Genomic DNA, 16653 nt, shown 5'->3' on the forward strand with positions numbered 1-16653 from the left:
TTAATGTTTTCTACTTAAAACCCTGACATTCTTCTCTTTTTCATATACCTGCGATTCCGTGACTTCCCATTTATCTGAAGGGTGAATTTAAAATTTAAGGTGAATTTAAAATTTAATGTAAAATATTTAAATGAAACTTAAAATAATGTATGTGAAAAATTAAACACCTCATTGCTAATAAAAACTTCTAAGTCCAACGGCAGGAAGAGTCTCTTCAGGGTGGTTCTTATTATTACTTGAACTATTGCAGCGCTGAACGAGACTGCGCTCAGGACCGGGGATTTTCTTGACTGTGTTTAAGCTGAGCGAGTCCGTCTGGACATGCGCTCTCCATTTCTCTGGTTTTAGTAAACAGATTCACGGCTTGGGTTTATCTCCAGGTTTCCTGATTCCCATCAGAGTTCAATACAAACCGATGCCCTGACAGCCTTGCCCGCAGAGCCGGGGGTCGGTGGTACCCAGGGACGGTCGGGGCACTCGCCCCTTCTAGGTCTGGTGGCTGCGTCCCCCCTGTGGGGGCTTTTGGGGCCGCTTCTCCTGCGGTGGGGGGTGAAGTCCATCCATCCGACCCGGCTGGGCTCTGCCGCACACCGTTTGCACGGGGGAGATGCCGTCTGGACACAAAGCACGGCTGCTTTTGGCTTGACCGTTGGAAGTCTCTGAAACTCGGGGTGTGCTCCACCGGCACTCGCTGCGGTGGCTGCATGTCTCTGGCTCTCCGGGCGCTCATTCCTGCCCCAGCTGGGCTGTCCCCTCCATCCCCAGCCTCTCAAAGAACACGGATGCTTCCCAAGTTTTCCGCACGGGGAGCTTCCCACGCTGGGGAAGGTGGGGGGATGCTTCTCGGCTGCGGCAAGTGAAAGCTCTTCTGCTTTCACCGCACTGCGATCGAGGCAGGGACACGGCGCAGCCGGGAATGAGCCACCCCAGCAGGTGAGAGGGTCTCACAAACTCAAGTGCAGTGAGAGTCGGTAAAACTGAGCTTGGGGAAGGCACCGGGATGGGCGAGGGCAGACGTGGGGGGCTCACCCTGAGCAGGGTGCACCTCCACCATCCCCGGCAGCATCCGTGTGTCCGTCCCACCTGGAAATCGCCCCCAGCTCCCCTGGACAGCTCTGAAACCGCCCACCCTTCACAAATAGAGGCCGCTTAATTCTGGAAGGAAGTTTGTTTATTTTTGTAAAGGTCCGTTTGCATTCTCGTGGAAGGTTACAAATATTTAGTAACGGATACGTCAGCATAGGCGACACATGGCACGCGTCCTTAGAAACCAGCCCGAGCAGTAACATTCCTCTTGAATATTATTTTATTAAATATTAACTTTGGGAATCTAAACTGATAATTTTACATGGGTACACACATTCTGAGTACCTCCCATAGCTATGGATACTAAAACAATTTGAAAAACAAGTGTTGCCTGATTCAGCTCAGTAAAACTAAGCTCACATGAGATGTGGGTAACACCTCATATCAGCTGAATAAACTTTGAGGAAAAGGAAACAAGACCATCAGAGCCCTGTTTGCTTTTGTATTATCCAGAATCTGGTTAGATTTGGGTGACGTGGCTCTGCTTAGTCAATAATAAAACATGTAGTGGTCGAAGTTATCTGCAGAAACCGAACACGCGGGGAGCGAGCAGAGGCAGGAGCTCACAACCATAAGCGCATCTTCTCCAGCCCCAGCGCTGGTCCAGGGGCCGAGAGGGAGGTGCAGGTGCTGGGTGGCACCGGTGGTCCCTGTCCCCATCTCACAGGGCGGCTTTGCCCCAGCTTAGAGAGCACTCAGGCGCTGCGGGGCCGAGCCCGGGGGCTGTGGCTTGGGCTAGTGTGCTAGAGATATAGTGTGACAGCAAATCCGAAGCCGGATCCGCAGAGCTCCTCCTCACACACCATTAAACAGCGGTTTCCTAAAGTAAAAACTTAAATACAGCATCATCACAATAAATAAATATCTCAAAGTATCCATAAATGAATTAAATAAATAGAACAAATAAATAAATAAATAAATAAAATTGCTCTGTCTTTATGAGTCAGTAGGACAAAACTTAAAATATTAAAACTATATAAAATATTTAAATATTATTCTCAATATTTGTCTTTTAACGGAGCAGCATGTTGCAAATATTAAAGAGAACATGGCTGCTGTAACATCACTTTTTATACATATACATATTTTAAAAACATACATATATATACACAATATATATCTCTCTATATAAATATTTTGTGGCCATATTCCTGAGAATAAGTTAATAGCTGAATCACATTTTTCTTGGAGTAGAGTTCAGGTTCTTCGTTCCTTCTTGGGTTTGGTGTAGTTGTTCTATTTAGGCGTTTTGGATTTTCTCAGAGAGCAATCTCAAGAAACTGTCCAGGGTCTCCAGGAACACATCACTTGTTACTTGTACAGTCTTACATTCCTTATCAAGATCCTTCAAAAAAAAAACAAACCAGAGAGAAAAGAGAACACAATTCAGCCATATAACTTAAATATTTCAGCCTATGTTGTTTGATACATCCATTTTCTAAAGAATACTAAGAGCATGGACTATAACATCCCAGTGTCCCCGTGTGTTTTGGAGTGCGGGGTGAGCTGGGCTCTGGGAACCCCGCGGCAGCATGACGATGTGCGGACGGTAGCTGATAACCAGGCGGCACGCAGAGGATGCCCAGAGACCCACCGCTGCCACAGCTTCTGCTCACATCTGCCGTGTTTTCATGTTACTATCTTTCTTGCAATTGAGATTACTGTGCAGAAAGGTGGCAGCACATGCCTCCGTAAGGGAGAGTGTTTCAAGGAAGATTTCTTAATTATATTAATTATCAGAAGAGATTTCTAGTGCCCGTCGCAGCCAAACCAGTGCCTGTCTCTGCCGCTGTGCCCCGGGATTGAGCCGCCTTTGCTGAACGTTGAGCTGTCGGATACCGCCGAGTCAAACTTACTTTGGGGAGGATGTTTTTGTAGGCGTTGACTGTAGCCAGTTTTCTGGCGATGACTTTGCTCGGCCTGTCGAGAGCTGCCAAGGTGCCAGAGAAGGTTTTCAGGTGGCTGTGCATACATCTTTCCACCTGCAAGGCCAGCGGAGAGTTATTTCAACAGTTGGGTTGATACATCGGTACCACACAAATAACGCATCGTATCCTGGGAATTTACATACCCATGAAAAACACCAACCTACAGGAATGAAGAGCTGTGTTTTCAAACACAACCCCTGATTTTGTATTCAGCCGGACGCCAAATTTAGGAAACTATAGTAAAATCTATGGTTTTCATTTAAAAACATGCCAGGGACAAAAAAAAACCCCTCCCACTGCCTTCAGTGGAAGTTGCAGGTGCTGCTGTAAACTGGACATGTACAACTTAGACGTGTCCAACAGCGGAGGCATCCTCGCAAGCACAACTCTGCATCAGGGCTTCATTTCTTGCTGTTGTGTCTCTGTTGAAGCTAAATCAGGATTGTCTTCATGAAATACAAGTAATTGTTGCCACAGGTGTGAATTTTCAACCTTTCTCCACACAAGTAAGAGGGGCTGATGCTGTTTGTCTCCCATTCACTTTGAATGGGAGATGGGCTCTTCTCACTTGTACTGCTCATCTCCTCCACAAAAAGCTCATTCTTTTTTTCACTGGCTTTCGGGAAAATGCAGCTCAGTGAAATCAATGGCTCTGTACGGGATACAGACCAAATAATGGTTGTGGACTGTTCTAAAACTAAGGGTTCAGAGTGAATTTTGACGCTATCAAGAAGATGCCAATGCACATATAAGACCTTTGCCTACTGAGAGAGCCATCTGAAGGATATTAGCATTGGCAGCAGCTTTCTGCAGGTTCTTGCAACAACTTTGCATTTTCCTGGGTTCCCAGAGCTATCTTAGTGCTATCAGAGTTCTGAAGTGGAAAAGAAATTTGGGGATTTGAGACAATAATTTTAAAGAGGAGAAAAGTATGCAGTTTCTTACCGTAGCATTCACCGTGACAACGCTGGGAACCTGCTCAAGAGAAAATGAAGTCAGCAACTTCGAAATAAAACTGGGGGGATAGAAAAGGCAGCCAGGTGAAAGCCGTTCAAAATAAAGGAACTTACTGCATTTAAATTTAGTTTCTGCATGTCTTGGAGAACTTCTCGAATGATCAGTCCTACCAAAGCCCTGGAGCGCTCCTCCTGCGGCGAGTATCTCCCGGCGCCGGTGGGTCCGGTGGCGGGCATTGGCGCCGAGCTGCAGAGCAGCCCCAGACTCAGCAAAGCCACGACCTGGACCAGCATCGCGACGGTGGCTCTGCACTTCAGCTGGGTGAACTGTGTGTGCCTCTGCCTTGGGTTCCTCTTATATACACTGTGCCGGAGGAAATGATTAATAGCTCACCACAAACATGCTCTTGCTAAAGGGGAGGCGGGGAAGATTTACCTGAAGAATGGAATCTGCTGGTTGTTCAAATGAGTAAGAGTCTATGTACTTTCTACATCCAGAGCAATCTTATAGGCTCTATACCTGAACCCCTTTGCAGTCTGTACCCCAAGGTGCGCCACACAGCTCTTCAGTGTGGGTGAAGTGCTGGCAGATATCTGTATCCCCGTGTGAAGGTGTTAGAGTACGTGTTCAGAGACTATACATAGACATATATAGACAATTGTACACACCAATGTAGATGCTGGAGAGCGAAACCTTGGTTTACATTAATTCTTCAGCACTTCCAAAAATTTGGAGGTCATTCAAAGAAAATGTACAGATTCCCCCAGAAAACTAGGGTTATAGCACTCAACACTAGAACATTTACATTTTTACATATTTACATATTTACATTTTCACATTTTTACATTTTCACATTTTTACATTTTCACTTTTTTTTCATTTTCACATTTTCACATTTTTACATTTCTACGTTTTCACTTTTTCACATTTTTACATGGTTACATTTTTACAGTTTATTACATTTACATTTATATTAAAACTACCATAACTATTCTGTACAGTTTCTACAGGGAATTCTGTGACTTTGCCTTCCCAGGAGACTGACTCAGTCTTGGGCTACAAGCGAAGATGGGAACCAAGCAGTAATTTGCCATGTTTTATTTAAAGTCTGAAAATGCAGTTTCCGTGTCAGAGCGTTATCAGGATATTTATTACCTCCCGGGCTACAGAGAATGCACTTGCAGGTGCTGGATGAGGTTACAGCCATCTCCTGGGAAGGCAAAGGAATCCTCAACTCAGTACTTTCCCCGTGCCTCGCCCACATACAGAGCAAGTAGTAGGAGCAGACACTCTGTCATCCAGAAATTTTGTTAGGGTATACTTTGCTCTTTAATCCAATATTGCTGATGAAAATCCTGACTAATGCTAGACCCAGAGCAGATGCTTACAGCCAGGGCTTGGTACAGCCTTGCAAGCTGATGGAGAATTGTTGCTTACCTGCTCTTTTGAGCAGTGATATACTTAATAAAGTAATTTCAGTTATTTTCCCCTAGTTTGTTCCTGAAAACATGCTGTAGTCTTGAGCAAAAGTTGCAATAAATGTTTTTCTACTAACCAAAGTAGAAGTCCAAAGAACAAACTGTTTTTTCCAAACATTATGCTTGACATGATCTGCTTTGCTCTTCGTTTGTTTGGTATTGCCCTCTGGAAACTGAGCGACCTTTCAAAATCAAGTTGTCCCTGGAGCGGGCTGCGGTGTTATTCGGGTTGGACCTCAGGCACGGGGCTGTTTGGGGAGGGCAGCATCCCCTTAGCCTGGGTGCTTTATCACCTACAGGTCAGGCAGCTGGATGCTCTCCCTCCATTTAGCTCCTGTGCTATCAGCTATGTTCAAGTCACACGTGGTTTTGCGTTTTTCCATCTCAAGGATGCATTTCGTTAAATTCACTGAATACATTAAGCTCCTGAAATGTCGACCCTCCTATAACAATCTGCTTTTCTCCTCTTGTAATATGGAAGGGATTGCACTGACTTTGTCGATGGCACAGTCTTTAAAAAACAAGAAGTTAGAGGGGCAAGGAGAAAGCATATCTCCTAAGTTAACACATTATCAAATCACATCATCAGTCAGCTTTCTTCCAGCCACCTCAGTGTTCCCCATATCTATATGTTTCATCTGAAGGGTAGTTTCCAGCAATGAGCTATAATTTCCTCATCATTTCACTAATATTTTGGCCATGCTTAATAATCCCTTCCACATTCCTACAATAATCTATGACACTTCTCTGGTAATTCCCAACATTTTTAATGCAGCTGTCAGGGTCACGCGTATTTCAGGATGAATTTTTTAGCATTCTGGACATACTTTCACACCGAGGCAGGGGACCCGGTGTCCAGGCGAGGGCTGAAGACCGGCTGAAAGCTTAGGCAGGAGGGAGAGACCGTACAGAGAGAGAGATGAGTGGTCCAGGAGGAAAACCAACAGGTGTAAAACATATTAGTAAGAATACTTCAAATGCAGCAAGTGATTTACAACTGGCCAGCATAAAGCAGTGACTCACACCATCCTGTAATCAAGACACTTGCCAGAAAAAACATAAGGCAGCGTTAAACTCTGGGTTGATAATCTGAGATAAATGCCAGGACTATGAGTTTTATGATTACTCTATTGGATTCAATCTAGATTGTGAGAGTAAGCAAATAGCTGCGCTGAGGAGGTTATGGAAAAACAGTGTCGCCGTCTGGTGTCAGCATCACCGCTCTGAGGAGGTGCTTCATCGGGGAAAGGCTTCTGCGTTACGGGGGCGAGACGCTCCTGTTGCCGGGGATGTGCAGGACAGAGCAAGGGTCTGTCATGTCGTACATCTCCGCTGCCTGCTGGTATGTCCCACAGGGAGTTGGCACATGTATATAATGTGAGGCAGGATAAAAAAAGAAAGGGGGGGGGGAGAAAAAATTCCGCACCAGGCAAACGTTGCTGATGTCTGTGATCCTTCGGTGCTGCGTGGCTGGTTTCTGTCTGTGTCTTGGCCATCTGCCTCCGTAAGTGTCGCACTTCCCAAGAGCACATCACAGTCAAATCTGGTAAGGATTGTCCCTGTTTTATGATTCAAATACATCATTATTACTTTTTTTTTTTAGTTATAGCTGGGCCAGGAAACCTCCCTGTGAAACCCCCCGTGCACTCCCTGCGTTTGATAGGAAGTGGTCCGCAATGATGAGATGTTTCAACCTCTGAACGAAATGTCTTCAGACACTTCAGCCTTTGAGCCTGGCACGTCAGGCACTGCCAGGAGCCCAGCACCACCTTCCCCCTCAGCCACGAGGGCAGGCAGTCTGTCAAAGAACAGTTTAACTGTGAGGAGCAGATTGTGTCACCCCAAATCCGTACTGACTATTTTAAAACTCATGAATCACCTTGTTTTGTAGTAGAAGAAACCAATGGAGAATTGGTTCCCAGATCCTCCCGCAGCTCAGGCTGCTCTATAAGCTCCTCGGCTTTCTTTTGGCCCCAGGCTGTGTTTACCTTTCTCCACTCCCAGAAATTCCCACAGTCCTCCGGGTTTTCCAGGATTATTGGCAGTCATCCACAGTCACATTGCGGAGACCCTTAAGGAGCTCAAAAATTAATTGTATCATGTCCCACAGGCTCGGCTATGGCTATCTTATTTAAATATTCTTTCGTGCTTTTTTTTTTATGAAGGCAACTAGTGCGTTTTGCTGACCAGGTCTCGTACATACATCCTGGTTTGCAGAACCTTTGCTCCAAATTTCTGCAAGAGATGAGTAAGAACAGCTGTGTGTTGGTGGCAAAGGAAGAGCCTCAAAAAGATAACCCAGTTACAGAGGGTTACAGGGTCAGTATATAGGTTATCCTCTGCAAATGCATCTCTGAGTTTGGCTCATTCGATGTTTAGTATCTCTGGTTTAAAAAAATCTCCCCAAAGCCTTAAACTTTAAACTGCAATAGCATTTTGTAAAACCGTGAGCATCCAACCGCTGTGCTGACTTTCGCAATGTATGAATCTACAGATTCCATACAAAATAATGTACAAGTCTGTTCTAAGAAACCTGCAAAAGCCCTTTCTAGGAAACAGCATACCTGTGGCAAATGTTCAGTATTGACCTATATTGGAGAGTGGTGCAGAGGAAGATTCACGCACAGTCATCGGTGGCAATTACGTCAGCCCATATGCTTTTTCTGTACACTCAGAGGTGCGCGGAGATGTGCGAGGTCAGAGAGACTCTTTTGGTCATGGAGAACAGCGCCGGGAGGTGCAGGGGAGGAAGGCTGCCCTCTACTCTGCCTCCAAAGAGAATCTCGTGTTAGTGAGATGAAATTAATTTCTCTGAACGTAACTTCTTGTACGAACCTTATGCTGTTTGCATAGTAAATACTGAAAAAATCCAGCTCTATCAGAACGCAACCCATGTTGCGAATGAGCCCACCTCCAGCGCTGCCATTGCTCTTCACTACATGCACTCATGTAGGAAAGCGTTTGATTTCTTCTGCAGCGATGGGGTGACTGGAAACTAGAGGGCAAAACACAGGTGTATCAACAGTTTGCTGTTGTCCTGCAAGGCATTCATTTGCTCTCACACTCATCTTCCCAGCGAGCTGAGTTGAAGATTTAATTGATTTTGGGGATGCCCATTTTCAGGAGTGAGCTTCTGCAAAAAGGGACATTTCTACCGTGCTCAGTAATCTCGATTTATTTACTCTTTTTCCAATGACTTATTTTGGAAGTTGTATATGTTTACAAACATACAATGTTTTCTCTTGGAATTATCAAGACTTAATATTGGGTGATGTTGATTAAATAATCCTCCCAATTATGTTTAATTAACCAAACTCCTGAGGGAATAAAAGAGTAACAGAAATATTCATGTCAGAAAGTTAATTTATCTTAGACAGGTATTATTTCCAGTCTCCTACGGAAGATTTACAGATGCTTTGTCATAAAAACCACAAGTACAGATAGCAAGTGCTTTTCTGTACTCTTACTAAACCCTTTGCAAGGTCTAATCAAGACATCAAAAATGCAATGGTTTGATGAGTGCTTTAACCGCCGACTCTGGTGTGCACCCAAATTCCTGTGTCTGTAAAACGAACCTCTGAAAAAGTTGCTCTGAGTTGTGTGAAGGTTTCCAGGTTTAAGCAGATGTAGCAGTCATGGGTTTTATCAGTCTGATGTGAAAATCTAAAGATTGAGTCTTCTGCTGGGCTGGGTTTGCCATCCATCATCAGCTGCATTTAGACAAGTTTAGGCAAGTCTATTCAGACAGTAAAAATATAAGCCATAACATCAGGTACGTGGCAGGAGTCACTCTGGGGCTTCCCAACGCCCAGCAGAGCCCGAGGTCTGTCCCTGCCGTGCACACAACTTGCATCCCGTTGGGATCCCACTGCTCTGGAGTTGAGCCCAGGACAGGCACGCTTAGTTCTTGTGCAATTTGCTCCCGTGTGGCCGAGAAGTACCTCGAGGTGTTTTGTGATAATCTGTACACTGACCAGAACTCATTTATTATCTCTGCTTTTCTTGATTTTTTGCTTATTTTCAAACCCGTGATAAATTTGGTGCATTTGGTAGTGGCTGTCTACAGAAAGGGAAGTCCAGTGAGGGCTTATGCTTATAAATACTTTCATGACATGAGCTTGAGATGGTTTCATCGGCGTTACGTGAATGAGAAACATTATCAACAGCGCTGGGGGGGGGGGGGGGGGGAGTGGAAATAAGCCCATGATCATAATCGGTCCACAAACACAAATCAGGGAAGGCCCATGAACTAAACCTGGCAGACAAGAAGGATTTAAGTACAGCGAGGAGTTTGGGATATTTTACACAACAAACGCAAAACAGCATTCAAATTATTGTTGACAGTCTGATGACTGTCAGACCACTGCCAACGACAAGGGTAGAAATCGGTCTTTTTTTCTTCCAAATCCATTGAGATTTGGAAGGCAGCATTCGGCACGCTGGGACACAGGCGGCAGTGGGAAGGGACCCGAAACTCCTCATTCCCAGCAGTGGTGAGCTGAAGATGCTGAGTAGACATCAAGTGGCAGCTGGTGGTTTCTGTTTCAGAGGAAGGATGCCGCCTATGCACAGTAACTGCAGAGAGAATGGAAATTTAGCTTTTAACAAGCACTTGTGGATTTATATATGAATATCTTTCACGAAAGGAACCTTCAAACTCCAAGAAAGGAACTATCGGCGTAAAACCACAAGTGCTGAGAGAGCGCTTGTAGCCAGGGGTTTTACCTGGGCATTTTTACAGGTTTGGAACAGTCTGGGATACAAGTGATCTGATAATAGATTACACGAATCTGACCTCTTTTTCTTCTGTTGTGTGTGTAATGAATCCTTTTACCACTTTTTCACCTTATTGCAACCAAAGCTGAATGCTCAGAAGTTTATCCTAAGGGTCTTTTCCAACCTAAATGATTCTATGATTCCTGAAATGAGGAAATCCTAAAGTGAAGTTTGCGTATGTGGCCATAAATCGGTCTCCTTACATTCTGCTTTCAAACTTTCTTTGGTTATATTTCATATATTTTTTTCCCGTGAAAAATTTGTGCAGCCTCTACTTTGCTCAGGGTGAACCTTTCTTGGACTGCAGCACTTGTCTTGTTTTGGCATTTTCTAACTTTTAAGACGTTGCTTTACAACTGTTATAGTCCTTTCAGGCAGTTTTTTTCCTACCTAATTTTGAGGGGGTTTTTGTCAAGTAAAATGAAAACCAAAATCCCAGGTAAGGTACCTTGTGGAGTCACAGTGACACCAGCAAGGTTACAAACTGGGTGAACTGCACTATATAAGGCCACAGAGATTTCAAACAGAAGGTCATTTTTGTGTTTTCAGTCTTACTAAGCAACTTTTTTTGTTTAGTCCTGTTTTTAGAAACTACTGAGCTGACATCTTCGAGATAAGCTCCCAGTCAGCATGGAAAATTTTGACTTGGTGATTAAACATGGGCAAGTCTGTTGGCAAAAGAAAACGACAGGCAGTGCGTGAGGCTGCCCGATGAAAGGGAAAAGGCGCATCTTTCGAAAGTGCGTTATGAGAGAGTATCACATCCCACTCGGTAAAACCAGTGGGATTCAGCACGATGGAAAAAATACCTGCGGCTCTGTGGGGGCTGGTGGTGCAGCCCAGCACACCCAGCACCCGCTGAGCCCCGGCAGCGCTGCCTTTGTGCCGACTCCCCATCCCTCCCGGTTCTTGGCCATTTTTTTTATCACTAATTATACTTACTAAGTTATACTTACTCTTTATCCATCTTTTTCACAGAAATCCCTAGTAAAAACAAAATAAATCTCTTGTAAGTGGTGTTCTCACTTATAGGCAGTCTTCAGAGAAGGACAAAGATCTTCCAACCTGTTTTTCCCTGGGTTTATTCAAGTTACGGGCATGTAGCTGTCAATTCCAGCTTTGCACGCTGGTCTGCATATGATGAATGTCCCTTTTGCTTCAACACTAAAAGAAATTCCTCAGAATGAAATGACATTTTTCTCTTTCAGGTGGCTAACTGAAAAGCAGCATGAGTAATATTGGAGAAATCACCACAGTTCCGCCACTGTTTTGTTTCGTAGTTGGCCAAAACCATGGGTGAAACTGAAACCAGAAGATTCTGTGAGACGGCAAACCCAACCTTACCCTTCAGGACACGTTTCATCTTCCCATCTGGAGCAAAGCGGTGACCGGCCATGCTGCAGCTACAGCGTGGCTGCAGGCAGGACTTCCTCAGGCGGAAGGTTTTCCACGATCAGCAATGTCTTAACGACAAAAACGCCGAGAGTCAGAGGTTAAAGAGCCTTGGAGAGAGTTTGTGGAGCAAAGTGTCCCAAAGCACTCTGCGGTTCCCCAGCAGCTGCAGGAGACCTTGCCTGGAAGTTTAATCACAGCCTTTGGAAGTTTCTGATGCTTCCAAATCAGCTGAGAGCAACATCGATGTTTAGAATGGCTATGCTGTTTTTAAACAAACAAACAAAAAAAGAGACCATTTGTCTCTCACCCACTTCAAACAATCAGGAGAATTTTTTCTCTATGCCTCTTAGATGGGTTTCCCCACAGAGCTCTGGAGACGGCGGTACGCAGCCCGTGTCCGTCAGTGTGTGACAAACAGGACAAGGTGCGTGGCAGCATCCCCATGGCGGACTGATGGCAACAGCTCAGGGCTGAAAAATCAAATATGTATCAGAGTCAGGTTATTCAGAGGAGAAAGAAAGGGGAGACTTCAGATTGCTGGGAGGAGTTCCGTCTGTTTTTACCTACCTGCGTGCTGAGAAATAGGTTTCTAAATCTCATCTGATCGTCCGATAAACTACCGCATTTCAGTTCTTCTCAGCTTTGGGAAAAGAGATGCAGGTTCTGGGAGTAAGCGTGTTATTTTCAAGCAACCAGCAGAGAGTGCCTTCATCCCCGTTAGCCAGAAGCATTGCAGGCAGCACAACATCCTTTTGCTTCAGCGCTGCGTGCTGCCAGCTCCAGCTGCTCCCGCTCCCCTCCTCGCTAAGGGAGCGGGACACATCACTGCCCAGGGAACAGCTTCTCCTGGCTTAGGAGAAGATTTTGAGGTCTCTTGTGTGCTTAAAGGCAACTGCTGGAGCAGTTCAAGAGGCGTTTTCAAAATACTGATGTAAAGTCAAGCGCCGTCTATGAATTTCTTAGACCTTCTGATTTTTACACCTGTGTCATCATCGGTCCTCAGCACTGCAACATTTCGCTTGTGTTCAACCATCAAACCAGCTGCTCGGCCCGGCCGGGTTTGTGTTTCTTGACTACGAAAGTCTGACAAATCTGTGTCGAAAGCTACACCGCAGTATTGGCATGTATTCGTACAGGCACGTGAAAACAGAAATACTGCCTGAACCTCTCAGTGCCACACGGGGGAAAGACCTAAAGCTGGAATTTACCTGTTGGTGTTTCGGCTTTTCTCTCACAGAAAGCATACAAAAATAATTCATGGTTTTTCCTGCTAGTTTTATCCATTCTTCATTTCGCAAACCAACTTCCTCCTTTCGGTCCCACAGCCATGATTTCAAACACCACTCAAATCAGCTCAAAGCTGTGTTGCTAATTCCTCTTTTAAGCAAATTGTCACCAACACATGTGTGAATAAGCACCATCCTGTGCAATAGTTTAGGTAACTGCTGAAGAGTAAGAAATAGGATATATGAGCATAATTCTGAGGTTTTTTACAACTCCACAGTCACTTCAGTGCCTCCTTAGATGTCAGTCTGCTGATGTTTCAGGTCGCTGAGCCCAGTGTTTTCAGAAACAAACACTACTGCTACTGTAGGAGTCTCCAGTTTGGGATGTATAACCTGAGACAGCTTCTGAAAAATCACCCTTTGTACTAAAATTGACACGAGGAGCATTTGGGTGCCTGAAACGTCACTTTCACTGACAACATCGCTGTGATTGTGACTACAGGTGGAAGGCCAGGTTGTCAAAATGTGAGCATGAATTTTTGGAGCCCTCCACAAAATGGCTGTTTCATTTTAAAATTATTTAACGATGGGCGAGCGGCTCACATCTTGCCGGCTTCCAGCCTGGTGGGACTTGCGATCTGGTTGTAACTTTGCTGTCGGGCAGCACCATCCCTTGTTTCTGTTGCCATCACAGCAGTGACTTGAGCTGAGTTATCATCTCTCCTGTTGGGTATAAAAATTTTTGGCCAATGGAAATATCCCCGATATCATTAATGAAATCAATTCATTTTCTGTTGTGTATAGTGAATGTATTGGCTTCTTGCATATACTTCAATATAAATGCCTACGTGTAATTAATGAGTATTTGATGGCTCTCAGCTTTTTGAGCTTTTACATTAGAACATACTAACGTTACCGAAGAAACTAAGACTTGATGTACCGGTCTGTCGTTGTCCCATGCGCAGCAGTGGCTATTTAAGGAAATGGTTTGAGAAACAGACTGTATAGAAAGGTCTTCCCCTACCATGTCTTCCTGACGCCGGGCCCTCGGCAGTGCAGGGAATCTCTGAGACCGATGATGCCCACTGTTGAATTTAATGCTGAACAATGTTATGATCTGTGAATTTGTGTGACATTTTTTTTGAACTTACATATAGATTTTCTTTCCATTATACTCCACAGCCATTAACTGTGGTTTAACTAAGCTGCTGCTTGACAATTTCGTTGCATGCCTTTCTGTTTTTTCTACTTTAGGAAGTAATGAATTATCACTTCCAATTCACCTTCTGCTTGCAAAGCCCCGGGTCTCCCTGCCTGCCACTCCTCTTCCAAGTGTCTCCTGCTCAGAAAGCTCCTCTGTGCCCCGGTGTCCCCCACACCCCCTGGTACTCTGCACTGCCCTTTCGGAGATGGAGGGCTCAGACCCATAACCAGTAGTTAGGATACAGCCATCACACACAATGCCTGTTTTCTATTTGATACTCCAATCACTTCCAAGCAATGTAGAATATTTTATTAGCCTTTCCCACAACTGAGTTGATGCTGTTGAGGACGATCCACAGTGATCCTGGGCTGAGTAAGATTCATGTAGAGCCCTTTGCTATTTTCAGTGATGTTACGTTTCCTGTGCACATGTCTGTGCTCACCAACACTGCTATTTCTGTGTCGTTTTCTTGCCCAGCCACTCATCATGGTGAGATCCTACTAGCACACCTCATACTCAGCTCCAGAGAGTACTTGGCACCACTCCACGCTTTCTCACGTTACATCCACCTCCTTTTCCAGAGGACATTAAGCAATGCCAGTCTTTTGGGCTATTAATTCTGGCTTTAAACCTTGCTGATGACACATGCTCTTGTGGGTAATTCCTCTAAATTAATTGTTTCATGCAATGGCATTTTCACTTTGACTGAAGTGATCCAAACCCCTTATCGCTCTGATTTTATTTATGTCCCCTTTTTGCACATTTAGTTCTGCATCCATACATTCAGACTAGGATTCATTTCTATTACATCCATTTTATTAGACTACACAGTGTATTTTACCCCCTTGTGAGTTATATTCATTGATTCAAAATATTAATGAAAGATTTACTATTTCACAGCCACTTTTTCTGTTACCTTGGTAAACAGTGATCTTTCCATGTGGCACAAATGGACTCCGCGCTGATGCTCCTACAGTACTTCTAAAGAGCCTGACATGATCAGGTTCAGCTCTGATGTTCACACCTCCTTTATCTTTCCTTTTGAAGAGTTTTTATAAATTCTTAACCTTGCTATTATAAAAATTACGTGACCTATCCATTCTGCCTTTTAATTAAACCAACCCAAATAGGCAGCTGGCAGTTGATCATGGCAAGAAGGCAAATGACACCAAAAACCCTGACAGACTGGCTTAAACAGCTCGTTGTCTGCAACGCAAATGCGTGTTGAAAAGATGCTCCATTCCAGCACAAGCTAAGTATATAAAATCATGAGTAAATGTGTGAGATAGATAGTAATATGAAGTCATATAAAAGGCATTTCAGCCTGTGCTCTCAACGGGCTATTTCGGCACCTCTTTGACTTTCGCTGCTTTTACCGGCGCTGGCTCCGTCCCCAGTGCCATGTGTCTGCCTGCGTGACCTTCTGACAGCAGATGGCAGCTTCCTCATAACCAGCGGGGCAAAAGGGATCGCCAGAGGAGAAAACAAAGCAGAAAGTTCATAGCCCTGCTCTGCCACTCTGCTGCTGTTGACGTGCTCACATCGCTGATCAATAGCAAAATTTGGCCATGAGGGCACCTCTCTGCTGGGCTAGGTTGGGGGAGCAGAGTGCTGTGTTCCTCTCTGCTGCATTTACAGCTCGAAAGGAGCCTGGCCGCTTTTCAAATAATATGATCAACGCTTCACCGAATTGCTGGCGTGTATAGTCGGTTGCTTTACAATAACGGCACAACTTCACTCCAATACTCCCACTAACAGGTCTGCATCAGCTTCCCAGCCACCCTCCTCCTGGCAAGTGAAGCACAGGTAGTTTTACACTTAGTATAACACCATTATGCTCCGGTGAATCCTCCACCCCAAATCGGTGTCAAAATTATTTCATATATGTAAGTTATCCTTTAAAACACCATTGAAGTTGAGGAATTCCCATTAAAATACTGTGAAAAGATGGCTCTTTCATATCTGCTAAGGTACTGGCTTTGTAATTTATTCACTTTAGAGGTGTGGCTTATTAGCCATAAGACAAATAACAATATCAGTATTTCTCCATTATTCAAATCCAAAGAGAAGAGCTTTTCTCTAATAAAAGCACACAGGACATTACAATGTATGTTTCTATTTATATAAAGGGGTTTCTGCTTTACTCCCAGTCTAATGGAGGTGTAAAATAATTTTCTTTGACAGAATTAATCCTTACTGACCACAGCATAAGTGTGACCACAGCTTCCTCCTGTTTGTTGACAGGAGCCTCCTGGATTCAAGCTGTAAGTATGTCCTCTAAGCCAGAAGAGGTTAAGCTGAATATCTCTTGTTTGCCTTATGTGATTTCAGCATAGCTGGCATGAAGGGGTATGAGATTAAACAGCTCTTCTGTCCAACTCTGGTATCTTAATTTGTTCCACAACAACCATAATAGAACTACTTGTGTTCTCATTTCTCACTGTCATGTAGGAAGAGCAGGACTGGGCTTTCTTTTTCTCAAAAAGCTCTTAGAAGTTTTTGTTTTGTTTTTTTTGCAGCTTTTTTTTTTTTTGGGAGCCTGCGACTGGGGCAGCAGCAGAGCAGCAGTGGCACCCGCGCTCTCCTTGCGTAACCCGGCCAGA

General features: G+C 44.5%; 1 protein-coding gene across 1 annotated transcript in view; it reads right to left on the reverse strand.

The window, feature by feature from the left end:
- Positions 1-4264, reverse strand: part of LOC104292030 — a 24079-nt gene extending 19815 nt beyond the window's left edge. The window contains exons 1-3 of the mRNA XM_009891353.1: positions 4085-4264; positions 3960-3989; positions 2943-3068 (exon numbers count right to left, since the gene is read on the reverse strand). Of these exons, the coding sequence (XP_009889655.1) occupies positions 2943-3068; positions 3960-3989; positions 4085-4264 (336 nt within the window). The remainder of the gene's footprint in view (positions 1-2942; positions 3069-3959; positions 3990-4084) is intronic.
- Positions 4265-16653: the final 12389 nt, after the last annotated feature.

This window comes from Charadrius vociferus, unplaced genomic scaffold (genome assembly GCF_000708025.1).
Source record: "Charadrius vociferus isolate BGI_N301 unplaced genomic scaffold, ASM70802v2 scaffold370, whole genome shotgun sequence".
Classification (NCBI taxonomy): domain Eukaryota; kingdom Metazoa; phylum Chordata; class Aves; order Charadriiformes; family Charadriidae; genus Charadrius; species Charadrius vociferus.